Genomic DNA, 27,727 nt, shown 5'->3' on the forward strand with positions numbered 1-27,727 from the left:
CCCAGCCACCCCCACACAAACTCAATCTCCCATACAAATACTTGGGCAACCAATCAATAACACATATAGCCTCTCGTATAGCTAATGATCAACACATGCAGCAGTTTACATCACAACAGACATACTGATGCACACATTCAGACAGTTTAGTCACTAACCCATGCATTTAGTACGACACATTTATTCACTCACTCATACAGTCAGTCACGCACTTACTAAATCCTTCATCCAGACACTTATACATCCACTCATTCTTCAATATATCAAACATATTCAAACTTTACAGAAACACACAGACACTGGATGATGTCATCAGTGATGTCATCAGTGATGTCATTTGAGATGTCATCAGTGATGTCATCAGTGATGTCATTTGAGATGTCATCAGTGATGTCATCAGTGATGTCACTGACCATGTCATGAATGATGTAATATGTGACATCATCAGCAGTGGATTGCGGGTGCGCGATATATAGTTAGTGCAACTAACTATATATGGAATTTCAATGGTTTTGTGTGAGTAAAATAAGGTTTTTTAAATGCTAATTCCTAACTATATATGGTCTATAACCTATGGTTTTTTCAGTGAATATATATATATATGGGTCAGTTTCTGCTTAGAACGGTTACGACCACAGAAAAATCACGGACCACCACGCAGCTCATCGAGTGTTACAGGGGTAGTTTATTATCCATCTCAGGTCAAGATAGGCACGACGCGTTTCGGGCAGGAACTGCCCTTGATCACATAGCGGACATGCAGTAAAGGACACTTTAAATAATGCACACACTCTTTTTTTCATTTGTGATCTCACCACGTGACTTTGTGATGGACAGTGAAAACATACTATAAATATAAAGTGCTGAAAGTTAATATATATATATAAATATTACCGCTCTCCACTCCCAAGCAGATAGTCATCCACAGGAATAAAGCACTCGCGGGGGCCATTTGAATCTGTTTATTACGAGACAAACACAGCAACCAGCAAACAGACGCGTTTCGGTCATAACCTTCGTCTATGTTTACCGAAGCATCACACAAATCAAAATTTAAACAGTGTGTGTGGAAATCGGCATAGGACAAACAATGCTCCAAAAAAGAGGAAAAACCTGAGCGCCATCTTAACATGCCTCTATCTAGTGTTGTTTATCGGAGGATCAACGTGTAGAGCTAAATAAATAAAAAGCAACTACAGATCCAACACTATGAATAACCAAATCGTGATCCCATCAATCAAGCCCACAGATGGGCATACCCTCAAGAGCAGGAAATATTCCAGACATCCACAACCACAACATATAATGGAGCGTATACATTAATAATCTAGGGAAAGCAAATAGCAAATATAGAACTAACTGTGCATAGGTCTAATCACATAATCAACCAGTATAGTTCATATAGCAATGTGGAGACAAAATTAATTTCAGTCTGAAGACATTTACATTCAATACGGACAGAGAATAATTGCATTATATACAGACAGAAAATTATTCTTCTAAGTGTACTGCAAGTTCTTCATGCATATTGAGTCCCCCAGGCATCTTTGTTTGTAAATCAATGATGTACCTAGACTCTAATCTGCGAAGCTTGATGAGTCTATCCCCCCCTCTGGGATTATTGGGAACATGATCTAGGCCAAAGTAGCTAAGAAGATCCCTGTTGCGTTGGTGAACTTGGTTAAAATGACGTGCAACAGGATATGTCTCATCTAAGTTTGCGATCACTCTCATATGTTCCAATATCCTTATTTTCATGGGGTGGACAGTACTCCCTACATATCGTAGGCCGCAGGGACAAGAGAGGCAGTAAATACTGTAAGGTGTGGTGCAGGTGAGGAACTTGTTGATCTTTCTCCGCAAGCCTGCCTTAGGAATGTCATAGGACAGCACCCTTTTGCTAGATTTGCAGGCTTTGCATTTCCCACAAGGGAAGAAACCTTGCATCGCACCAAATGGGGATTTGGGAATATCTGTCTGATAACTCTGGACCAACTCATTTTTTATAGATCTTGACTTCCTGAACGTGATTAAAGGATTGGAAGGAAGATCTGCTGCCAAACACTCATCATTCTGTAGAATATGCCAACTTTTCTTCAAGGTTTTTTTGAGAAAAGAGGCATTTCTAGAATAGGTGGTAATAAATCGGAACCTGTTCCCAGAACTCTGGTTGATTTTCATGTCCTTCTTCTTGAACAGGTTCTCCCGATTTATGGTATTTGCTCTTTCATAGGCATTCGATAGTATGCCTGAGCTGTACCCCCTGATTTTAAAGCGTTCTAAACTTTGTGTGGCTGCAATTTGAAATTCCTTGTCATCAGTACAATTTCTTTTATTCCTCAAGAGCTCCCCATAGGGGATACTTCGAATAAGATTGGAAGTATGACTGCTGTTCGGTACCAGTACAGAATTACCGGCAGTCGCCTTGCGGAATAACCTACTTTTAAGTTCTCCGCCCTCAATGAAGATATTCACATCTAGATAATTCACAGATGTCTCGCTCACTTCTCCTGAAAATTCAAGATTGACCTTATTCTGATTGAGAATCTCAATGTATTCTCTGGCTGATTCAGGGGTGCCATTCCAAATGATAAATAAGTCGTCAATAAAACGATGCCAACTTATCACTTTCTCAGACCAGGACGCGTTGATAGCCCCCCAGGCCACCTGCTCCTCCCACCAGCCAATGAAAAGGTTTGCGTAGCTGGGGGCGAAGCAGGTGCCCATTGCCGTGCCCGACAATTGTTTGTATAACTGGGACTGAAAAAGAAAGATGTTATAAAATAGGCAAAAATGAGCAAACTCTAATATCATGGTACTGTGTAGAGTGAATTTCAACGAACGTTGGTCCAAAAAATGTCTCATGGCTTCCAGGCCATCATCATGTTTTATCGATGTATAGAGACTTTTGATGTCTAATACCAACATCGTATAGCCTTCCTGCCATTTCAAAAATGACAATTTCTCCAGAAAGTCTGTAGTGTCCCGTTTGAAAGATTTCAATGTTTGTACAAAGGGTAACAAAAAGAAATCAACATAGATCAATAAATGTTCCGTAAGACTACCTTGTGATGCTACAATAGGTCTTCCAGGGGGTGATTCTTTATTCTTATGCACCTTTATTTATTTTGGTCCTGATGATAACTCTATAATTGTTCTGAGTTCGAAACGCGTAGACCCCCCTTTTTCCAGCCATAAAAGTTTCGCAATTAGAAACCTTTGAAATTTATCATGAAAAGAAAACTCGTCGGAATGTATTTCTTTATAGCAACTAAACAATGTTGTATATATCAAAAATTGAACTATTGTAAATATTTATGTTTTGTGTAGGATGAATGTGTGGAGTAGGTATGAATGAAGGTATGTAAATTGTTCAGTTGAATGTGAAAATGCTCTTGAGGTTTTTTGGATCTGCATTTTGTATAATTTTTTAATGTTTCATTGTTGCTACCAAAAAATGAAAAAGTATGTAAAAATTTCCTAAAAACACATGATGTTGAATAAATTAATATAATCTGATTAAATCAGACAGAAAAAATAGTCCACATCACTTTTTGTTTCAGTTCAAATAGTGAGAAGGTAATCTGCTAAAACTAATTCTCAGTATTGGCATCTTTTCTTGTTATTTAGTTTCAAAAGGCTTGGCCTTACTGTTGGGAGCCTAAACCCAGTAGTGTTGTTAAGGTTCTACTTACAGCAGACAGGAGATGCATCGATTTCACTGGTGCAAGTCTCTGGGGCAACGTTTGGAGCAGGGGTAATACTTTGACAGCCCTGAGTCTTAAGCAACAGGAGGCAAGGCAACAAGCACTTGGGGATCACTTTGGTTGCAAGGCAGAGTCCAGCTCTCTCTCAGTAGGGTCAGAGAGCAAAAGGCAACAGAGCAGCATAGTGGAAAAACACGTTTTCCAGATCAGCAGTCCCACAGAGTGTCAGTCCTTGATGGAGCACAGCAGTTCTTATGAGATAGATTGGTTATAGGTCCAGAAGTGTCTTATTTGAGGGGGTCAGAGACCCAGTGCTTAAACCCAGTTGTGCCTTTGAAGTCAGGTGATGTCAAAGAAGAGTCTTTGAAATGCACTAAAGTCCTTTCTTCCCAGCCCTGACTCCAGACTATCTGTTGGTGGTAATCATTCCTTTGTGTGGGGACAGGACTCTCCCCATTCAAGTGTAAGTGCCAGCTCCTCCCTCGCATCCTGTCCAGGATGAGCCATCAGAATGCAGATTGACACTCTTCCTGTGTTTGTGGCTTTCTAGAGGGAATGCATAAAGTGAAGCTATCAAACTCCCCAGATGTATATTTTAGGGTTGTGTGATGGAACCCCACATGCATCTACCCCACATGCCTTTACAACACAGTCACTACCCCGCCTGCTACGTTACAATACTATACTTTAGCATGTAAGTCATTACAATGACTTCCTTTAGAAGGCACTGGACTTTGGAACAGTAGAAATTACTATTCCAACTCCAGTGTACACAACAGTAGGGAAAGTTTTGGACTCAAAAATCCAACACCAGTCTAACAATGTGTCCCCTACAGCAAGTTGTTGTAGCAACTTGCCTGGTAAATAACACGTGGTAATGTCGCAGGCTGGGTCGTGTTTTCATTGTAATGGCTGGTCATTGTAAAGACTGCAGGGGAAAGGATGTTTCCCGTATTAAAGACAGGCTGCAGAGAAATGTCCAATTTCTAAAAGTGGCATTTCTAAAATAGAAATGTTAAATCTAACCTTACTAGTAAAGAGGATTTATTATTAACATTCCAAAGATATCAAACATGACAGAGCTACTCCTTCCTAATCAGGAATTACAGCTTAAAATGGTATTAAGGAATTCCCAATGTTAACCTATACGAGGGGAGGAGCAGGCCTCACAGTAGTGAAAAACGAGTTTGGGAGTTTTTCACTACCAGGACATTAAAAACTTAAAAGTGCATGTACTACCCTTTACTTACACAGCACCCGGCTCTATGGGCTACCTAGGACCTACCTTAGGGGTGACTTATGTGTCAGAAAACAAGAGTGTAAGACTTGGTAAAGGGCTTAGAAATGTCGAAGTGGCAGTGAAATTGCACACACAGGCTCTGCAGTAGCAGGCCTGAGACATGTTTAAAGGGCTACTTGTGTGAGTGGCACAATCACTGCTGCATGCCCACTAGTAGCATTTAATTTACAGTCCCTGGGTATATGATATTCCACTTTCCAAGGAACTTACATGTTAATTAAATATGACAATTGTGTACATGTCAATGTTACCATGTTTAGGGGTGAAGCACATGCACTTTAGCACTGGTCAGCAGTGGTAAAGTGCCCAGAGTCCTAAGGCCAACAAACGAATAAGCAAAAAGAGGAGGTAAATGGGGAAAACTTCTGGGTGAAGTCCACCCTAAGGCTGATAGGTCTAACACTGACTTTCCAGATAATATCCTTTGAATGCTGGGCTAGATACTCCGGGCAGAGTTCTCACAGTTTTGCATTGCCCCTGCATACGGCAAGGTATCACAACAATAAAGTCAGATTTACCAAACAATGCAAGGCCACCTTGCATGGCCCTGTGGTGCTTGGTGAATCTGGAGTAACGTAAGTCAGCGCAGGTCATTGCCTTGCGTTACTCTGCTTCAAGGAGGTGTTCCATGTGTGCAGCAGCAGTGCTCCCACACAGCCTCCCATGGATTTTTGTGCATTCCTGGATTTACAGTGAGTCGTAAATATGTCTAATTCTACTCATTGTTTCCTCCTTCTACATGGCTTCATTGTGCAGCACATTTAGAAAGAGGAAAAGGACTCAAAGGATGCTTTTTGTGCAGCAAGGTGTCTCTTCCTGTACAAAAACAATCCTGCCTGCACCGCAGGCAACCCTTGCACCACGGCGCAAGGCTGCCTGTGTTGGTGCATGGCAGCACATTGTGAGCCGCTCCAAGAAGAGGACTGGACTGCTCCATATGCTTGTAAATATGTTGTATTCCTTCCCTCTCCCTTTCAAGCAGCTCAGTGCACCAAGGTGTATTGCTGTACTGCGTTGCGTGAAAGGTTGATAAATCTGGGTGTTTCTCTTTTGTACTGTAAGTTTGGGTCTCAAAATCTCTCAATGCACAGCAATGCAAAAATCTAAGATTCGATGAAGAACACTTTAGGAAAATGGAGTATTATGCAGCAGGGCTGGTTGGGTCTCACTATGCAATACTCTCACAATGCCCCAAACCGGATCCATTTGATTCACAATAATACATCCCTAACTCAGTCCTTGTAGTGTGGCACAGATCAGTCAGGCTTTACTAGAGGAACATGTGTTAAATAAATTAGAATACCAACATGAACAACAAGCAATTAACATGACTCAAAAGAAATCCAACACCAATTTATAAAAAATAGAGCAGATTTTCATATAAATTTAGACACCAAAACGAGCACAATCAGATACGAATCAGATACTAAAGTTATGGATTTTAGAATAAAGAATAAATCAATACACTGTACAAGCATCAAACTTTAACATTGTGGTCAATGGAGAAAACAGCTGCTGACAATCGGTCACCTGGTGCTGAAAACAGGAGCCACAGTTGCTAGAAAAACGCACTTGTGACACTTGGACACTTGCAGGTCGAGTTCTAGGGAACCCACTGGAGGTTAAGCTGGTGTGGGTCCCTGTACCAATATTCACCAGGCAGTACAACTATACCTGGCTCAAGCGGCCCGGGTGCACAGTGATCCTGGCTGAACTTGGTACTGAACTTGGTAACTGAGGATGCTGTACTTACCACTTGGAGGTGGCTCACCAACGGAGCCACTGAGGTGGGTGGTTGAAGGTGTTGCAGGATTTCCTCGAGGTGCAGCTTCGAGCAAGGTTGGTAATAGCCTTGCTGGCCACCAACAAACCTTGGCATCGGCAAACACAGCGTTCAGTTACTTTGACGTGCTCCAGCCTCATACTTACTTGAGGTCAAGACTATGGTTCCCACAATGAACTGGACCATTTACTTTTGGGAGATCCCTTGGCGGGCCTCATGGCCAGTGGTTCTTTGGTATCGGAGCATGCGGAATGCAGGGGACTAATACCTCTTGTTACATATAATGTAATATAAATATGATTAGGCAGTAACTTGTAGCCTAGCAACTGTTGCTAGGTTGTGACATATATGTAGTGGTTTGTAATATTGTTTTGGCAGTTGCTAAGTGGATCTTGCCAGGGTTGGTAACACCGTTCAACGCAACTTAATTAAACCACAATTAAGTAAATTGATGCATTGGGTTTCTGTTCATCTGTAGTCCAAGGAATTTGCCGTTGGTGCTCAGAGAAGTTCCTCCTGACTTTGGAACCGGTGTCTGGTCTAGGGTGAGTCAAATTCGTGCAGTTGGAGAATGGTTTCCAGAGGTGCTGAGTTTTGCACCTTTGCTTTGTGCAGGTCTCTTCTTTATCCTTGGGTGTAAGTTGTTGCCGGTGGTGCCTCCTAATTCCTAGATTTAGGGGCACTATGCATGTGGGGACAAGTTGCGAGTGGGCTACTAGCTCCAGCAGTTAATCTGACCCAGAGGTGACCATATCTCGGGGAGTGGGGTGCGGGGGTGTCACCCTTTCTACCCAGAACCCTCTATTTTGCCACTTTTCAAAATGGCAGAACCCATCTTCAACTGTACAGACCAGGTATCCCACCCTAGAGGTGAGGCTAGCCTAGGGATTATATAGAAGAAAGGCTCTGGAGGAGTACACAATCGGAAACAATGGGGGGCAGATTTCTGGAAATCAAAACAAGACCTTTACTAGAAAAGTACTGGGACAGTATTACTGTCCGGATGGATAGGAAGTTATTTTTCCAGTTAAGGTCAGGTTCTCTCCCCCTGAGGTCATTGACGGGTAGGTGGAGGAGTACTAATACCTTATGTTGTCCGGTGTGTGGTGCCCCCAACGAAAGCATAGCTCACTTCTTATTTTTGTGTGAGGCCTATGCGAACCCAAGGAGGGTATGGTTGGCCCCAGTCTGTAGAAACCTTGGGGTGCCCAGTGGTGTTGAGGGGTTGAGAATTATTTGTACCTCCACTGACATGCCCATTGTGTTGGGAACAGCAAAGTATTTGGGGTGGGCATGGTCCATTAGGCGGAGGGCTTTATCTCCCAATATGAATTGAAATTTTACAATACATTTCAAATATTCCCTTGTTAAAGCTAGCACAACTGCTTAAAATGTATTTTTATGTATGATATATGAATTCTAATTGCAATGTATTTTAAAATGTATGAATTTTAAAATGTATGTTTGTGCTTTTATGAGATTATAACTCAAATAAAGCTTTTTCAATGGCAATGGCTAGCCTAGTGTGGGTGTACGCCTCCTAACTGTATAATTTTCCCACCTGTCCAGGTGCAAATGTACTTGGGGGCAGTTACTTGCATATAAAAAGATCCCTTTGAAGCTCGCTGCCTTGATGTTCCACTTCGCTAGCCATCCTGCCAGGTTGGGAGGTGAAACCTCCTACCCAGACAGACCTTTGTTTTGGACTCCTGGGAGTGTTCGCACTTCATTGCAGAGTCTGAATCCTGTCTTGGCGGCAGCAGCTGCAGGCTGTCAGTTGGGGTATAGGACATTTTGGGGCAACAAGGCGGGCAACCTCTAAGGTAGTCACCTGAGTGCATGTCATATTAAATCTGGCTTCGGATTGAAGTCAGGTTTAATGAAACAATGTGTTTGATACCAAACATGACATTCTGTAGCAGAACCAAAATGAAGTTGGCAACCTTGGAATGCCCAGGTGCCAGTCCATGTTAGCCTACGGCTCCTGATCACTTATAGTAGCCTTTAATGAAAAAGGCCACTATAGGACCACAAACCTTACACTTATATGTAGCTTGCACTTATATGTCCACACCTTTAATATAATTCACCATGCCTCCTTGGCTCAGGAGGTCTACCTTAGGAGTGACTAGCACAACTTAAAGATAGTGCTGTGATCTTGCCACACGTTTTAATTTCATTCCAAGGTTCTTTTAAAGTGCATTGCTACCCAAAACATGGGCTTCTGCAGCACATGGTGAGGCTAAAGTAGAACTGGAGCAGTTTGTACTGCTCCTACAGTCTGCAATGGCATGCCTGCTGTCATAGGTTTACATGGGTCACTCAGGGTGGCACAAATTGTGCTTCAGGCCCTGGTGACTCTTTTACCTGCCAATCACCAGGGACTTATAAGGGGAGGCCCTCCTCCACCCACAGGCTACCTCCAGCACCTCATCCCTTGTGGTCCAATGGTAGATAATCTCTGTTCTGCTGTTGCACTACCCTCTGTCTCTCTGCTCTACCTTCTTCCTGTTTCCTCTCTCTTCCTCCATTTCACTGTCCTGTGCCACTTCTGCCTGTCTGCCACTTTTGGGCATTTTTTTCTCAGCTGTTGCCCTGTTGCTGTGACCCTCTTGGCCTGCCCTCTCCAGTGCCCCTTTCTCGCTCCCCACATTTCCCGCCTCCCAGATGTCCAGCCTTCCTCTGTATACTACTTAAAAGCGACGGCTGTGCTGCGGCATGTCTGGACTGCGCCCAGCACCATGGACCCTGGTTCTTGGACCCTCCACAGCTATGAAGTCAGCACCCTCCATGCCGTCTCCTGCTGTCACTGCTGTTGGTGGAGGAGTTTTGCTGAGGAAGGTGGTGAGATGTCCTTGGGTAACCATGTTCAGCTGAAGATACCACCTCAGCTGTATCCTACTCAACACTCACTCTCTCCACCAATATGCCATAGAGATCTGGAACCTACTCAACCCTGTCTCCCCCGACAATGCCTTCCTCACAGAAACCTGGATTAACCCCACCTCAGCCCCGGACATCGCCACCGTCATCCCTGATGGCTGCAAGATAATTCGCAAGGACCGCACCAACCAACCATTGGGAGGCTTCACCATCATTTACAAAATCGCCTTCCGCCTGACCAGCCACTCAGATGATGCAACGACCAACATGGAGCACCTCCACTTCCAGATCTAGACCAACCCAAACACCACCCTCTGTGGCACCCTCATCTACAGACTTTGGCTTCCCTCAAGAAGGCCCTGGGCAAACAACACTCCAAGAAAGCAGGCTGGTTCACTCCCATCCTTCAAGAGTTTAGCCACACCTGCATATGGCTCGAAAAGAGATGGAGGAGCAACAAAAACCCTAGAAGCCCATGGAGCCTTCAAATTCGCCATCACTGCACACCACATCCTCCTCAAAATAACAAAGAAAACGTCCATTCAAGATATAATTAATGTGAACGCAAACAACAGCAAAGAACTCTTTGCTGTAGTCAAGGAGTTCGCCAAGCCTACACCAAGACTACAGACACCCCATCCTTCCAAGACCTCTGCAACAAGCTTGGCACCTTCTTTTACCACAAGATCAAGCAGATCTACAACAGCTTCAACATCCCAAACTCCCACCACCACACCCAACGACACCGCACCCCACCAAATCCTGCTCAACTGGACCCCCCTCACTGTGGACGACACCCTCTAGATCATGTTAAGCATCAACTCTGGAGCCCCCTCGTACCTCTGCCCACACCACATCTTCCACAGAGTCACCACCTCCATCGCCAAACCATTAACTGCTCCATCAAGATAATCACCTTCCCTGAAGACTGGAAACACATCAAGATTAACCCCCTGCAGAGGAAGCCTTCCGCTGACCAGATGGACCTCAAGAACTTCAGACCCACCTCCCTGCTCCTCTTCCCAGCCAAAGCCATTTAGAAAGCCATCAATGTCCAACTCTTGGCGTTCATAGAAGCCAACCATGTCCTGGACCTCTCCCAATCCGGCTACTGGAACAACCACAGCACTGAGACCTCCCTCCTCACAGCTACAGACTATATCTGCTCCATCCTCGACCGAGGCGAAACAGCAGCCCTCATCCTCCTGGACCTCTCAGCCGCCTTCGACATCGTCTCCCACTGCACCCTATGCACAAGACTCCACGGCACCAGCATCCGCACCAAGAACCTGGAATGGATCCAGTCGAACACCGAGAATAAGACTACTAGCATTCCTCTCAGGACCCATAGAGATCACCTGCGGAGTGCCCACGGCTCTTCCATGAGCCCCACTCTCTTCAATGTCTACATGGCCGTGCTTGCAGCCATCGTCAGGAACCACAGACTCAACATTGTCTCCTACACCGATGACACCCAGCTGATCCTCTCCCTCACCAACAAACCAACAGTTGCCAGGAGCAACTTCCACGACGGGTTGAAGGCTGTTGCCACCTGGATGAGAGACAGCTGCCTGAAGCTAAACTCAGACAAGACTGCCTGGGCCCCACCCCCTCTGCTTGGGACAACTCCTCATGGCTCACCACACTAGGAGCTTCCCCACACCCACGGACCAAACACAAAACCTCCGCATCATACTGGAATCCTCGCTCACCATGAACCATCAGATCAACGTCATCTCTTCAGGATGCTTTCTCACACTTCGTCTGCTTCGTCAAATTTTCAGGTGGATCTCCACCAAGTCCAGAAAGACCATCATCCATGCGTTCATCAGCAACAGACTCGAGTACGGTAAAGCACTCTATGCAGGCATCACGCAGAAAATCCTCAAGAAACTGCAGAACATTCAAAATGCATTAGCCAGACTCGTCCTCAACATCCCACATCACTGCCACATCGCCTTTACACTTGAGAGAACTCCACTTGCTCCCATGATATTTAATTATTAATAAATAATTAGGTGTTTTGCTGCTTTGCAGTAAAACAATGGTGAGTTCCAGAGAAGCAGTTTAAATCATTCAGGCCATCCTTAGTTTACGAATTCTTTGCAAAAATGAGTCTTGAACTGTTTCTTGCAAGAAGGGTTAATGTTCTTAAATCAGAGGGAAGAGAGTTTGAAGTGAGGCAGCTGACCTTGAGAGAAACCGTTTTAGTGAGACTGAGGTTTAGAACTTCTAGGATTAATGTGTGTCTGCGTCCCAGTACTCTAAGTCAATCAGAGTAAGTGGGCCTGCTCCATATGGAGGGTTGTTCTTATGAATGGCCTTCTAAATTAGACAATATATCTCAAATTCAATTATGGTTGTGATTGATGATGTTATTTATTTTTGAGTGTGCATAAAAAATAAAAAAGAGCCTCGACTGATCACCCAAGCCTAGTTAAGGAGATATATAGAGTGATTTAAAGAATGTATTCAGTTGGTTGCTGCATTTAAGAAGCCTGTGATCGCTTTCTAGGCTCTCTTCTTTGGTCTTACCACAACACTCGACACTCAGCCACCCGGTTACCCTTTCCTAACGCTTCACTTTTTTAGGTCTCGCCCTGCGATTGCAGGCCAAAGGCCTGCAGTCGCAGAGCGAGACTATTGTCATCATTCCGGCTTTCAAGGACTCAAGGGGAGCCGGAGAGGACAACAGACTGTCACGCGCACGCAGCAGCAAGCACGCAGCAGCAGCCTGCCAGGATCAGGTCACGCGCTCCGCTTCACAACACACATACAGCCCCCCCCATACACACACACATACATACATACAGAACCCCCTCCCCTCCCGCATACACACACGCCCGCATACACACACGCACGCACACACATAGCAGAGAACCCCCGGCACTTACACACACATCCCCTACCTCGTCTCGGCGTCTTCGCGCTCCCTTGCCCCGCTCCTCTGGTGTGCGCGCGCACCACTAGTTTCGATTCCCGCGTCGGCTGGTTTCTATTTAAACAGCCAATCAGGAGGCAGAACTCCTTGCAGACATGCTCCCTCTCTGGTCCGTTGTCATTTTTAACTGCGTCATGTTTACCTTTGTCTAGTCCTTCTTTTATGTCTTTGTCTCTACACCCTTCCACCAGTTAATCTTTAGAGTAGAGCTTTTCTTGTATTTACATAGTGTGCATTTCGAGGGCTGCAAGGCTTCCAGTTATGGAGACGTTTTATGTAAAGTGAAGGAACGAAAGGCTCTCAAAACAAAATGCTCGTGAGCCAAGTTTATACTGCCGAATATCTACATACGTGGCCTCGTGGCTCCGACCCCACACCCTTACATTACCTATTAGCACCTCTCCCAGGAGTCCCATCCCACATCACAGTCACCGGACAGCCGCAATTTCACAGCCCTGGCAGGATGGGGCTGCACCGTATCTGTTGCTCTGCTGAGCATCTTTGCTCCAGTGTCGGAGCTCTTCTTTATAACCTTGCCTGTGAACAAGACCCTGCACCCCATGTCTGCTTCCTCCCACCTCTCCCCAACCCATGGGAACACAAGACTCCACCCTGCACCCCAAGTCGGCTTCCTCCCATCTCTCCACACCCCATGGGAACACAAGACTCCAAACTGCACCCCATGTCCGCTTCCTCCCACCCCATGTGAACACAAGACCCCACCCTGCACCCCATGTCTGCTTCCTCCCACCCCATGTGAACACAAGACCCACACTGCACCCCATGTCTACTTCCTCCCACCTCTCCTCGCCCCATTTGAATACAAGACTCCACCCTGCACCCCATGTCGGCTTCCTCCCACCTCTCCCCACCCCATGGGAACACAAGACTACTCCTTGCACCCTATGTCTGCTTCCTCCCACCTCATGTGAACACAAAACCAGGGCATTGGCCTAGCCATTAGGGACCTTATAACTGTTTAGCCATGCAACAGTTAATGCATAACTAAATACTTATAAGGTCCCAAAAGCGAGACCTATTGGCTATGCCAATGCTTGTTTAAGTTGTGACCCACAGCGATGAAAACATGGGTTGTCAGAGAACTGGATATCACTCAAGGCTGCTTCTCGAAATATACCTGCTAAGCAAGAGAATCCAAAAAGTTGCCACACTCACAATGTCAACAGGGCCATGGTTCGGAAATCCAGGGCAGATTCAACATCTGAGACATGATGAAGACAATGTCTTAGGTCGAACCGCCTCTTGTTGTAGAACAAATAAGTGGAAATTCTGCAGAAGTAAAAAGTTGGTGGAATGTTAGTAAGATTTTACCGTGGGGTGGTTGAGCAAGCCAGTCCCAAGGCTGGGATTGCGCTGTCATAAAGTTACCTTACCATGAATGCTTTGGCCAATAGGAGTAACATTTGTAAAGTTGTAAACAAACTTAGCGGCATATTATCAACGGCCAGTGATAATCATCGCTGGCCGTGCTTAGCGATAATTATATTATCGCAGGCTATCTCTCGAATTTATCGCCCTGGTAGCGCGGCATTAACAACGCATTTCTCCAGGGTGATAAAAATTCCAGAGATGGCGAGGTTATCGCCCTTTTGCGGGGAACATTGCTGGTTTTCTAGTGATGTTCCCTGCAAAACAGCGATAACCTTGCTGATACGACCCACTGTGTCGTATCAGCATAATCCACCCCAATGTTGGGGATAGGGAAGTCTGCATTTTAGCAGACGTTAGTTTTTGGAGAAAACAGCTGTGCTAAATTGCTGGGTCAGCCTTGTAAATATTGCGATGTGAACATCAGCGATATTTGCAAGATTGTCTATCCGGGTACGCCCAGTGACGCCCACTTTGCATCTCATTAGAGATGCAAAGGGAAGCGTTGGGTAAAAGGGTGCTAACATGCGATTATGCATGTTAGCACCCTCTTGTAAATAGGGTGATAGATTTATCTCTGCTTTTTTGGTTGTTTAAGCCAAAAAAGTGGAGATAAAGCCCTTGTAAATATGCCCCCTTAGAGAAGATGCATGCAGGTAAATGATTTTGTGGAGTGATTCAGATTAATTTGCTTGTCTTTATCATTTTAGTATACCAATTATATTTTAGGAACATATCTTTAGTCTATATCCAGTTTAGGTATCATTTTCCCTTATTACTTTCACTACTATATAGCAGACCCTCCGTGTATCACCTTAGAACACATCTGAGACTCGGGTACAGGTGACATCCAATAGTCACATTTATTGGGATATGAACCAAACGCACTTTGGTTTGTCTGCGCGAGCCTTGTTCACAGGTGACCGCCATTTCGGATCTTTCTTAGTAATAGCACAAACATGGTTTCAAGATCCGTTTTTATCTGAAATGTGCAATCTATACATAAAACACAATCCTTTTAGCATGTTATACATTTGTTCGTATCCCATACTTTAGCAACATGTGGGACTTCATACTTGGATTTCTGTGGACTATGTTACATGCTTTGCATCATTTCTGTGAGAAAAACTCCACCGGTTTTTCTCCCAGCCAAATTTTCTTTTCACTTCTGGTGTCAAAATTACTTCTCACCAAATAATCTCTCAAACCTTTGCTTTTACCTTAAATTCTTTTGGACCTGCTCAAATTATTGCCCTGATATATATATATATTTTTCTAATTCCATCTTCTTAATCAAGATCTTTCTAACCTTCACTAACCGACTGTTTTACGCAGTGATTATCCTAATTGTGTCCTGGTTACTTTCCTGGTTTTCCCAATCGAAGGGTTTTTTGCACCTCCCTGACTGTCTACGTCTGCATATAATACACACTAATGGGTACCCTCTCCCAATGCTTTTGGTTGATGCCATCAGACATTCGCAAATCATCACTGTCTGCACTAGAAACACAATTGTTTCTTTTGTTAGACCCTCACCCACTCTAGTAGAATAAAAAGAATAGACATTAACCCCTTGGGCGCGGCCGCGATTCTGTGCCTGTGCGGCGCTTTTAATGAGTGGGCGGGTTCATGACGGCCCCCAGCCGTCATCAGCACACGCCCACCGTGGTGCATGACGGCCGGGGGCCGTCATCAGCATGGAAGGGGTTAAGAATAAAAATGCCTCGAGGTACCCGGGTATCACCTTTATTAGTGGTTGCTCAAATATGGCTAAAAAATGAAAAGCTGGGTCCACCTGTAGTGGCTGTTTCACCAATTGGCATGGAGCCGTGAAACTGAGAGGGCTGTCTTGGTTACTGGGTGGGTGTGAGGAATAAAGACTTCATGCCTTCTCCATGAATGTGTCATGTTTTATTGGAGGGTTCACCACAATAGCATTTGGCCTTAATGGATCTTCTGGGCAGAACCAATAATGAAAAACAATACATCTAGATCATATTGGCATCTTTTGAATTGATAAGCTGATACTTGTTATATTTTCTTTCAGGGAGACGATTGTCACCAGTTTCATCATGTTCCACATCGCACTGCTCCCGCTAGCGCTGAGCTGCTACGCTCTGGCGGATGCTAAAGTATTACTTGAGAATGGATTTACAAAAAGAGATTGTGCTCGTTTCTTCTACAAAGGCAAAGAGCCAACTGGCATCATACCACACGGTGGAGCAAGGATTTGCCAGCGGTTTGAGAATATGTATCGGTTTGCCACAATGTATGACAGAAGGAACCGCATTCCAACATATTCTGCATATATTTACGAAGCTGAGAAGAGTGTCAGAACTGAATGGATGATAGAGCCCCAGGTGAGGACCTTCTATAATCCACATTAAGGCATTTCACGAGTCTTCATGTTATGGTTGAGTCAGGGGAGGTCAGACCTTAAAAAATATGCATGTGCAAGCCAGTTTCGAAATAGAAGACATTCTATGAGTCGGTTTCTATGAAATGGTAAATGCCATTCATCCATCAAGTTTCTATTAAACAGTTTAGGTGAAATGATTTCTCAGCAATGGTATTCCAAGAAATTGCTTTTCTATGAAATCATGAACAACCATCTACGAAGCTACAAGGAGTGTAAGAACTGAATGGATGATAGAGCCCCAGGTGAGGACCTTCTATAACTCCACATTAAGGCATTTCATGAGTCTTAATATTATGGCCTGAGCCAGAGGAGGGCCATCCCAGGATAGTTTCCAAATGGCAGTATTCTTACCCGCCCTCTTCTCTTTTCTACTGCCCCATTTTAAGTATCACAAAATAGAGTGATTCCTGTGTATTCAAGTGTTCCTTGTAGATGGGAACACTTATCTTTGAAGACCTGGCGAGGATAGATATGGTGTCAGGCGGGCCCTCCTCTTTTAGCACAGTCCAGATGTCACTTACTTTACAGGACCACCACTGAAACCTTGGCAGAGTCTCTTACCACCTGAAGAGGAAAACAAACTCCAGGAGGAGGAGGGGAGCAGATGTGGCTCAACGGCTACAGGTGGCCACCTTGAAACTGGGGAACCAGGCTTAAGTCTCTGGCACGTTTCAGCATCCGGTGGTCTTGGGTAAATAAATGAATGTCCCTGTGCTTCACAAAACTGTGCTATGTAATCTAGTGATTTGATTTTATATGTATAAAGCCTGAAGTAAAAAAATAAAACATTTTGTAAGCATTTGTAGTGTATAATACGTAGCTGAAGTAACGGTATTAACTTGATGCTGAAGGACAGGGATGTGCCAAAGATGACTTCTCGAGTCTTAGCTTTTATTGATGGACAAGGAAGATTCACAAGTTCTTGAGGCCACCAATTAGGTGACCAGAAGGACACATTGGATCCAAAAAACAAGACCTCATTCTTCCCTGAGCTCAATTTCAGGCAGTTCTTCAACATCCAGTTGCTGATCTGTTGCATACAATTGTGAAATCTTGATGCTGTGTCATGAATGTTACTAGTAAGTAAGATAATAATTTGAGTGTCATCAACAAACAACACCATGGCATATCCAAAGGATTTAATTAGTTGTGCCAGGAGAGTGACATACAAATTGAAAAGTGAAGTGCTAAGAGAACAACAGTCGAAAAGAGGCAGATACCAAATTACCTATTTCTACTTCTTGGTCTCTATCCGTCAGAAACGAATTAAGTAGAGATAGAGATACATGGTCACATAAAGCTCTCTAATGCACTTGGGCCTAGTTCTGCACTATATAAAACCATGAACAACGAGAAAGTGTGGAAGATAAACATGAATAATAAATATTTAAATAAGGGAAACTGGACTGAAGAGGGAGGAGGAGATAATACTGGAAGAAAACTGCCCAGAACAAATTAAATGAAACAGATGCAATGAGACCTCTATCTAAAACCTTAAATGCGAATGCCTCATAATGTAAGAGTGCAGGATCCCAGTCCATAAATACCCATAGACAGTGAAATAAAGCAGCATTCATGCTCTTGAAGGACCCTTGAAGTCTACAAATGCCTTGTGCCGCCAATCACTCTGACTCTGCCAGTTGAATTCAGTCACTGAGGAAGCCCAGGCATGTCCTCATTATTTGCACTGAGCTGCCTTTCCTTGCTGGTTCTCCATCATTCATGGTTGTTAACTCAACAAAATGCCTGGGGTAACAGAACTGACATCACAAGTTCTCTGCCCCCCTGATGACATCACAGGGTTGACTTCTTGTCCCACCCGACCCACCCATAACCTCCTAATTTCTACAGTGGAGGCTGAAGAAAGGTAGCAAGAAGGGTACCAAGATGAATCCCTAATTGATGCCCATTCCATCTTGCTCTTAGTCTCAAATCTCCTTGCTGAAGCAGCACTTTAAAGGAATGTTTTTTTTAAGAAGGAATATTAGTAGCTGATGAAAGATAAAACAGATTCAGAGACCGGTAGTAACAACTTTTGTAACTTTTCTATTTTACAGCTTGTTGGCCATTCATACCCTGAAACAATGGAAGAGGAGCGATTTACACAAATTAATAGGAAGCTGCTTCGAATGAACCAGGCAGTAAATGCTGATTACGAATCTGCCTCAAACATGTATGACCGAGGACACATCAACCCAAGCCTGCACCATAACAGCGAGTGCGACTCGAAGGCCACCTTCACCTTGACCAATGTTGTGCCACAGAACAGAGTACTCAACCAGGGGGCATGGAGAGAATATGAAGAGGACACAATAAGACGCCGAGCTCAAGGCTGCACCAGAACATACGCCATTGTGGGGGCGATCCCTGGGAACAACTTCATAGCCAGGAGAGTCAATGTACCTGGCTACATCTGGGCTGCTGCCTGTTGTACTATGGAAAACCGTACGGTGAAAGCCTGGGCTGTCATTGCTGAGAACAGTAGTCAAAATAAAGTTGAAAATATCACCATAGAAAACCTTGAGGCACAGATCAAGCAATCAACAGGGAGAGGTGTCCATCTCTTCCATCATGATTGCCCCAAAAAAGTTCTAATCCCCGACTCCTCTTAAGATTTCAAATTGCCTTCTTTGCTTTTCTTGGCACCCATTTCTCTTTTGCAAATTATATTGCTAGTGGGAGATCAATAAATGAATGCTTGATTTACAGATGTTATTAATCCTAACAAAGTGGGTTCTAATCAATCAATGATCAAAATCATCCTGGGGACCCACTGATCCCAGTAGAACAGGGATACCTGGGCTGCCATGTGATCTATATCCTATGCTAGTCAGTGTCTATCACAGTTCAGAATCCTATTAGAAGCCTCTTCTCTCCACTGAAAGGACCACAGACCCACCAGCTATGGGGATATTATCTGTGTAAGCTCCTCCCTGGTGTACAGCTCACCCTGTAGGCACATGCATTCAAGGCAAAAACTCATATAATGGAGAACAAACATAGAAGAAATACATCTACCACTGTTCCTTGCCTTAAAATAGTTAAATGTATAAAAAAAATGAGATGACAGATATAATAGATACCGATTGGAAACATAGTGAGTTTGTTTTGGATATAGTATCCTCCCCAAACCCACCACGCCTCACTGGTGATGCTGGATCTGCTATAAACATAACCCAAGCCCAACAAGAAGACGCACACACCACTCCTAGGAAATAATGCATGGAATGCACAGTCCATCTCCCGCTCCTCTCAAATAATGCCGCCAAAGCCCTATGCAGATGAGAGGATATATGACACCAAAGCCTCATACAGAGAGAGGAGATCTGACACCAAAGTCCTATGCAGAGAGAGGAACTATGACTCCAAAGCCCTATGCAGATACGAGGATATGAGACATCAAAGCCCTATACAGTGAGAGTAACTATGACACCAAAGCTCTAAACAGATGAGAGGAGATCTGACACCTAAGCTCTATACAGAGGCAGGTGATATGCAAAGGAGACCCTGCAACCTGATAGCTGGAAAGGAACACAAAGAAGTGGGTGGGGGGATGCTTGTCAGGGCTGCATGCTGGTCAATCTTTCTTTGCCCACCATGTGACCTTGGAACCAGCCATTTGCAAATCAGCTTTGGTCTTCTCCATTAGGAACAGTCCACTCCAGGTCACGTTTAACACCTTCGCTGCGGCGGCTATTCCGCCGCAGCGCTAAGGGGGCAGGGGGGCTGCGGGGCGCTCACACGCTGGTGACGGAACCGCTCCGTCACCAGCCTCGGGTGAGCTGTGCTGATGACGGAGCGGTTCCGTCATGGCCCCGCCCGCTCAATAGAACGCGCCGCGCAGGCTTGTTGGGCGGGCCATGACGGAACCGCTCCGTCATCAGCACAGGGCCACCGCGGCTGATGACGGAGCGGTTCCGTCATCAGCGTCGAAAAGGTTAAAATGGAACACAGGCAGCCCAGTTCGGTCTTGGCCTATACAGGTTTAAAGTGCAGCTTAGTTCCAGTGGCACAGTGAGCAGGGGATCCAGACCTGGGCATACCCATCGCACTTAGGGCATCACATGGACAGCTGCTGCAGAAAAGAATATTGGGGCACGCTGAGGGGGGTTAGGGATTCTGAGAGACGACCACAAGGGACAATTAATTAAGTAAATAAATAATTTTCCCTCAAGGTCGTCTCTCGAATTCCCCCCCACCTGGCCCAACCACTCTTACCTGCAGTGACCGCAGCTGCACATGGAGGAATACAAAACAAATTGACAGCATTTTTTTTTGCCCAGACATGAACCAGTCACATGCAAATCAGCCTTTGTCCTGCTCCAACAGGAACAGTTTAGCCACCAGGCAAAGTAAGGAGGGATGCTGACAACCAGCTAGCTACAGTGGAAAGCTGCCCAAAATACAATCCATGGTGCCAGGGGATGTCCTATATCACACTGAAAATATCCCAGACACGAAGATTTATAAAATGGTGACCTGGTCAGAACGAAAGTATCACACGGGGCTTTGGCATGACGACACGTCATGTACTCAAAACACAATTTCCTCTGGAGGCCTCAAGACTAGAGAGGCAGAGACTGGTGAGTCATCCCAATCCTGACTGGAGTCCTGCTAGGAGGAAACCTCAGGTAACCGGGCTATCGGCCTAAAGAGATGTGTATATGAGAGCCGCCATCTTGAAATGTACTAGGGATTCGATTGGCTGCCAGGAAATCCCTTGTGTGCTCTTTTACAGTTATGTTTCTAAACGCCATTCATAATACGATATTAGAGGCATCTTTCAGATTAATTGATTCCAAATTTTTCTTTTTGCAACCTCAAAAGGACGATTTTTACCACAGAGGAGCATGTATATAACATGATAATGTGATTCATATGTTGATATGAATCTAGTCACTTATTGCCCATGTATAGTCTTACTAAAGTGGTAATAATCTTTTGATTAAGATTCAGAAACTGAAATGGCCAAAACATACAGTGAAATTTAAAAATATATTTTGTTTGCAAAAACATTTCTCCTCCTCATAAAAGGGTTTATGTTCAGAGCAAAACAATCTTTTAAATGAATGTAAATATAATAGCTTGATAAGGCGCCAATGTCATCATTTGTATTTAGGACTTTGGGATTCTTTCCTACTTGCTTCAAAGCTGCCTTGCAACTGCGCTGAATGATGTGCTCACATATTAATAAACAAGCACTGACAAAGGCATTAAGTCTGGTGTATTTTTGTGTGCTTGTGGCAGGGGTGCGGTGTGTGTGTGTGCGCGCGCCATTGTGGATTCATCTCTGATAAGGGTGGAGGCATTTTAAGAAAGGGCATGAGCAGCATTCCTGAAGTTACCGCAGAATATGCAGTTCACTGCAGCACAAAATCTTAGTGGCAACTATGCCACTATGTCACACCAGAGGGGCTATAATACAGCAATGCTCCCAACACGCTAGTGGAAGGGCATTGCACTACAGCATACCCTAAGAGGACAATGGCACTGCAGTTTCCTCCCTGACATTAGTACACGCCTCTTGTCCATGATTTGTGTTGTGGAATTATGTGGCGAAGTGTGTTTGTGGAATTATGTGGATAGTAATTATGTGGTATTTATTGTACTGAAATAATGTAGAGTGGGATTGTTTGCCAGGGAATGTAAATATACAGTTTGATATTTTGTCTTGTGGAGTGGAATTGTGTGTTGTGCAGTTGAATTTTGTGGGATGATGTGGTACTTTGTGCTGTGGATTGGTTGCATGTGGTGTGTTGTGTAATGAAGGAATCAAACAGTACGTAGAGTACAGATTTGTTTTATAAAAAAGTGTTCATTAAAAGCACGTGCTGCAGACCTGAGCTGGTGACATCATTACCTTACCTCTGAAATAGAATATATTGTTGTAAATGTGAATGTTCAAGGTATTCTACAATTAAAACCAACACTGGCTTTGGATAATTTTTTTAATTTGCAGATTAAACAATTGCATTTGTTTGAGGTAACTGCCCCTCTCTTGATCCACAGCGCTGACCCCTAAGTGCCTATAGTTTCCAGACTGCTAAGTGCTGCTGGTAGTGTAGCCAGATCTGGCTGAAAGGCACCTTCCTGACGCGGGTTACTTTTTCAACCAACTATTTACACTCTGCTATTATTTATGTGCAAGTGCAGAGTATGTCCCGGGCCGCCAGCTTAGATCAAGTAATCAGAATTTACTATCCCTGTGCAGGATTAATAAATCAAGAATGGCAGAGCGTACATTCTCTTATCTTGCCCCCTTTCATTGGAACAGGTTACCAGAAGAGATCAGACGCTGCACCTCCTTGGGGCATTTTAAGAAATGTCTAAAAACCTGGATGTTTTAGAGGGTATGAGTGGGTGAGGGTCCTGCAATGTGCTCCCAAGCGCCGAGAGAGCCCCCTCGGGATGATTCGATGCGCCATATTTGTGTTAAATAATAATGAAGTAAACCCAGCGCCCCTTCCGGCCCATAAGGAAGCAACTCCTGCATGCACTATATTGGAAGCATAAAACTGCAACAGAAGCTCGATCTGAAGCACAATATGCAAAGTAAGAGAGCTGCTCAGTCCTCACCGCATAACTGAGGGCAGACGATTACCAGCTGATATACAATTTGTACAAAATGTTGATGTTTCGCCAGCACAAAATGGTGGTTCGAACCCTACACCGCCAGGGCATTAAGATGATGCGTAAATGCTGCATCGCTTCCTAATCCGGCTCCTTACTGATGTAAGGGTCCTCTGTGAGGTCAAAAGCCTGTACTCACAGAGACTAATGGCTAGTTCAGCGATCTGTGTCCTACCCATTTTTATTACAAAATATAGAGAAAGCTGCATCCTTTCTTCCCTCCCTAGGACCCAAGATAAACCTCAGGTACTAGATCCATGCATGGGAAAAGTTATCCTACCCATCAAAATAATTCTTAAAATCCAGTTGCCCAAGTTCGTGCACACAAACATACAAGAGTGTAATGTGAAGCTGATGGAATCTCTGGAAAGGCACTGACCTGGTGGGGAATAGCACGCAAGAACAGCATGAGTTTCATTGTCCCGCAGTAACATGCTGACTAGCCCTAACCATGGAGACCAGCAAACACACGACCACACGCTACATAGAAGCGGTAGTAATGATTAGCCCCGCCCAGTTCCATTTTTTAATTCTAAAAACAGAACAAGTATTCTCGTAGCCAATAGATCTCGCCTTTTAGACCTTATAAGTGTTTAGCCATGCAATCTATTATCCTGGGATAAATGCAATATGGCACAAATGTTATGTTATGCATGTGTGTTTGTATTTACGTATATTTGACTTGTGTCTAATAGCACTCGATTTAAAGCACAGTATGTAAATTGCTAGGATAACCTGGTTTGGAATTTAAGGAGGGAGGAGTGTTTTGTTTTCTGGTTTCTACACATCTGAGTGTGTGGTCTAGGCCTTTTTCTCTATGCTCTCTTGTGGAATATGTTATGGTTTCAGGTATCTGGGCCTCTGTATGTTGTGCTGCTAACAGGTGGGTTGGTTGGTCTTAAACTAGAAAGCACAGAGCCCATCACTGTTTATGGTAAGAGTTGCACTGCAAGTACTAAACTGTAACCTAAGTAAATACATTTTTCGGGATGTACCATGGTTGGTCATCGTGTTAGACCTGTATCTTTGAATATAACAGAGAGCAAAGCACAACAGGAAGGACAAGTGAACTTCAGGATTTAACTCCACCTCAGGGGAAGGCACTGGCTATCCCGAATACCCACTTAACTAGGACTACAGCCCTTGGGATGAGGCGTCGTCAAAAGGAGTTGTATTTAGTGACACCTCCTGCCGGCCTCGAATGATCTGCCGGTGCGAGTGAAAGTTGAAAGGGGTGTGATGGCCATCGATCTGCCTTCAAACACACTGCGAAGAACTGCACATAATGAGTCTAATTCAAGGACCAGCCTCTCGTGTAACAAGGGGGCTCTGCCTGCTGGAACAGGGGTTAGAAAAGGGTCTTGGTTACAGCTTTTAAAGCATTTTTCTAGGCAAACTGCCAGATGACATATGCTGGCTCTGCAGTGTGACCTGAAGTCCCAGTGGGCACAGCACCAAGGAACCCTGTCAGATTGTATCCAGATTTCCCAGGAGCTGCAAGAAACCTGCAATTATGGTTGCTGGACTGTGATTGGCTCAGTGGCATGCCCTTCCCCACCCAGATTTCACAATTATGATGGAAGTGTAGCTTCTGGAGGCCATCTATGAGCGTTGGAAGTCAGTAGCCGCTTGTCTCGAGTGGAAGCTTGACTCCACATCAGTTTGTTGGAGCTGAGTGCAATGTGCTTGACATTGAAGGCCTTCTTGCCTACCATCAGAGGAACACTGGTGCAGTTGCTTATGGACAACACCACTGGCATGGGGTACTGCAACAAACAGGGAGGAGTGGGGTCTTGAGTCTTGTGCCAGGAGGCTTTACATCTATGTAAGTGGCAGGAGCACCAAGGAATTTCTCTATTGGTAAGCCACCTGACAGGATCTATAAACGCCATGTTGGACATGGACCAAGTCAAACTCTGACGTTTAGTGGACCACAAATGAAAGGTACACTTGGAGGTGGTGCAGGGCATCTTCCATTAATTGGGAGAACACCGGCTAGATATTTTAGCCAACGCCGAGAATACTCAATGTCAGCAGTTCTGCATATAGGCGTTACCAAGAAGTCCCGAGAAGTCTCACGCTGCTGCCTCTCCTGCTCCTGTTTCTGCAGAAGATCAGGAATAATGGGGCCTGAGTAATCCTAATGGCACTGATTGGTCCAGGAGAGTGTGATACTCATAACTCTTGGACATGAGTATCTATTCTCTGATCAAGCTGCCACTCTGGGGAATTTTCATTTGCAGCAGCTGGGCAGGGCACTGCACAGGACCTGCATCATTGGAATCTTCATGCTTTAGTGGATTGAGTGGTGACAGTTGACCTTCCTCCTGGGGTCATTGATGTCATCTTGGCAGTGAGGTAGCCCACTACAAAATCTGTATATGCCTGTTGTTGGGACAAATTTGCGGCTTGGTGCGGCGCCCACCAAATTGATACACTGCAAGCCAAGTTGTCTAAATCATCGACCTTCTTTAATTAAATCACCTATTGTGATGAGATTTCTTAAAGGTTTGCATCATTTCTGTCAAACCACATTTGTGGTACCACAGAGGGACCTGAAATTAGTACTCAATGTTTTTGCTGTGCCTCGTTTGAGACATTGCACAGTTGTTCCTTGAAACGTTTGACGCATAAAACACCCTTTCTCATCCCATAACATACCACTGCTAGGTGTGTGTGCAAACTGCAGACTCTCTAGGTTAATCAACTTTGTACACCATTCCTTACAGATAAATTGTTGTTGAGGACCCTGATGGAGCGTGGGTTACAAGCTTGGATTAATCTAAAACACCACACTCACCTGGGCCCATAAACATACATACAATAAGCTGGTAACCTACTCGCTGTGAATCAGGAAATAATATTTAACCTTATAATGAGTTATACTTGTAGACCATATCTTACCAATTTCTTGTCACTTTGTTTCTTAATTTACTCAGGTCGACAGATCAGGTTGTTAGAATAATAGGCATAAACAACAATTTACCTTATTTCATACAATGACCACAGACTCGGGAGAGTTTTAACCCCTTCCGTGCGGGGCACATTCCCCCGCTGTGCTGTGCTCACAGCGCCCCCATGCTCATGACGAGGTCAGCTCGTCATGAGCCACGGTCGTCGTGTGCTCATGACGAGCTGAGCTCGTCATAACTAGCACCTGTTCCTGTAGAACGCTCGCACAGCAGGGGAATTTGCTCCACGTGAGAGCATTCTAACGGTCATGATGAGCTCAGCTCGTCATGAGTACACGAGCCCCGTGGCTCATGACGAGCTGAGCTCGTCATGAGCATCCAAGGGGTTAAAATCTTTATCTATGCAATAATTTGTGATTCAAATACCAATACATGTAAAACACCACCCTATCAAGGACAATTACATTTTAAAGAAAAAATATAAAAACTTAGTAAATAGCATGACATTGGTACTTGGGAAGGGTGGAGAAAAAGAACGGTAGAAGGACATACCACATAGATTATATTTACCTTGAATGGTACGAGGACTAACCCCTGGCCAAGGGCTGGAAAGAAAAGGGGGCTCCCAACTAACCAGGAACCAACTGATCAGGACAGGTGCAGGACAATACAGATAACCTCCTCTAAGTGCATCACCAGCGTTACACCCCTCTCTGGTGCTACTCTCGTCCCCTCTACATGGATCGATTCTTCTTCAGCAATCAAACGATTCTTCTCCCAGAATGCTTGATTAGCCCTCTGGCCTCCGCGGCATCCACCTTCTTCAGTTTTCGTTGGGTCAGGGACAGGTCTGTGACAAGTCGGACAATCTAACTGACTAAGCCTACCTTAGTTATACTATTCTCAGTGTATGTACCTCCCTCAAATGTTTCAATATTCGTATATTCCCTGCATTCGATTGGTCATTGGGATGGGGAGAGGTCATCACACCATACTAGTATGAAGTCATCATATTTGGTTTAATTGTTCTATGTTGTCACCCATAATTTACTTTGATTTCCACAAATGGGCAGTAAGGTCTCTGCTGCGCAAGGTCTGATGGGCCAAATATCCTCAATCCAAATTCACAAAGTTTGCATCCAAGGGAAACTTCAAACAGCCACCACACTGTGCTGTTGAATCACAATTGCAAGCAATTGTTAAGACAAAAGTTTGCTGAGATTCCCTGAGCAATGACACAGTATATGTATCTCTATATTATACAATAAAGTTTCCAATCATAAGTCCCAAAAAAGTTCAATAACAATGAGCATAAATCCGTAGTTTTTTAATTTTCGTATTCTTGTGGTTTCTCACGAAGACTTGTTAAACACAGATCCAATTTTCAGACAATACCATCAATACAGCCAACATGCGTGTTTCGTCTATGGTAAATTTTCCAAAAGACTTCATCAGGGCTGTAATAGATAGATATGCATAACCCATTACCATCTACCACATTTCCCAGTCAGAAGTTAAGCCTAACCTCCACCAAAAGATGTGAATGAGAAACGGAAACCGAGAATATAAAGACAACCAAATTGTGTATAGTACAAAAAGAGCCACCAATCAAAGTGAATTAAGGCAGGCTCTTTTGATAAAGATTTATTCAACGAGCCAAAACCTTGTATACCAGACATAACATGTCTCAAACCAATCTGAATTTATTCAAGTTATAACCAACATAAGTGGGATGTATGACGTTACAACGCATACTTTTACAA

General features: G+C 44.3%; 1 protein-coding gene across 2 annotated transcripts in view; it reads left to right on the top strand.

Annotated features, from left to right (window-relative positions):
* Positions 1–20,126, top strand: part of LOC144817816 (endonuclease domain-containing 1 protein-like) — a 97,984-nt gene extending 77,858 nt beyond the window's left edge. For both annotated transcript variants that reach the window (XM_078674648.1, XM_078674647.1), the window contains exons 2-3: positions 16,051–16,363; positions 18,480–20,126. In XM_078674648.1, coding sequence (XP_078530774.1) covers positions 16,076–16,363; positions 18,480–19,034 — 843 coding nt within the window. In that variant the 5' untranslated portion in view covers positions 16,051–16,075 and the 3' untranslated portion in view covers positions 19,035–20,126. The remainder of the gene's footprint in view (positions 1–16,050; positions 16,364–18,479) is intronic.
* Positions 20,127–27,727: the final 7,601 nt, after the last annotated feature.

Source organism: Lissotriton helveticus, chromosome 2_1 (assembly GCF_964261635.1).
Source record: "Lissotriton helveticus chromosome 2_1, aLisHel1.1, whole genome shotgun sequence".
Lineage (NCBI taxonomy): Eukaryota > Metazoa > Chordata > Amphibia > Caudata > Salamandridae > Lissotriton > Lissotriton helveticus.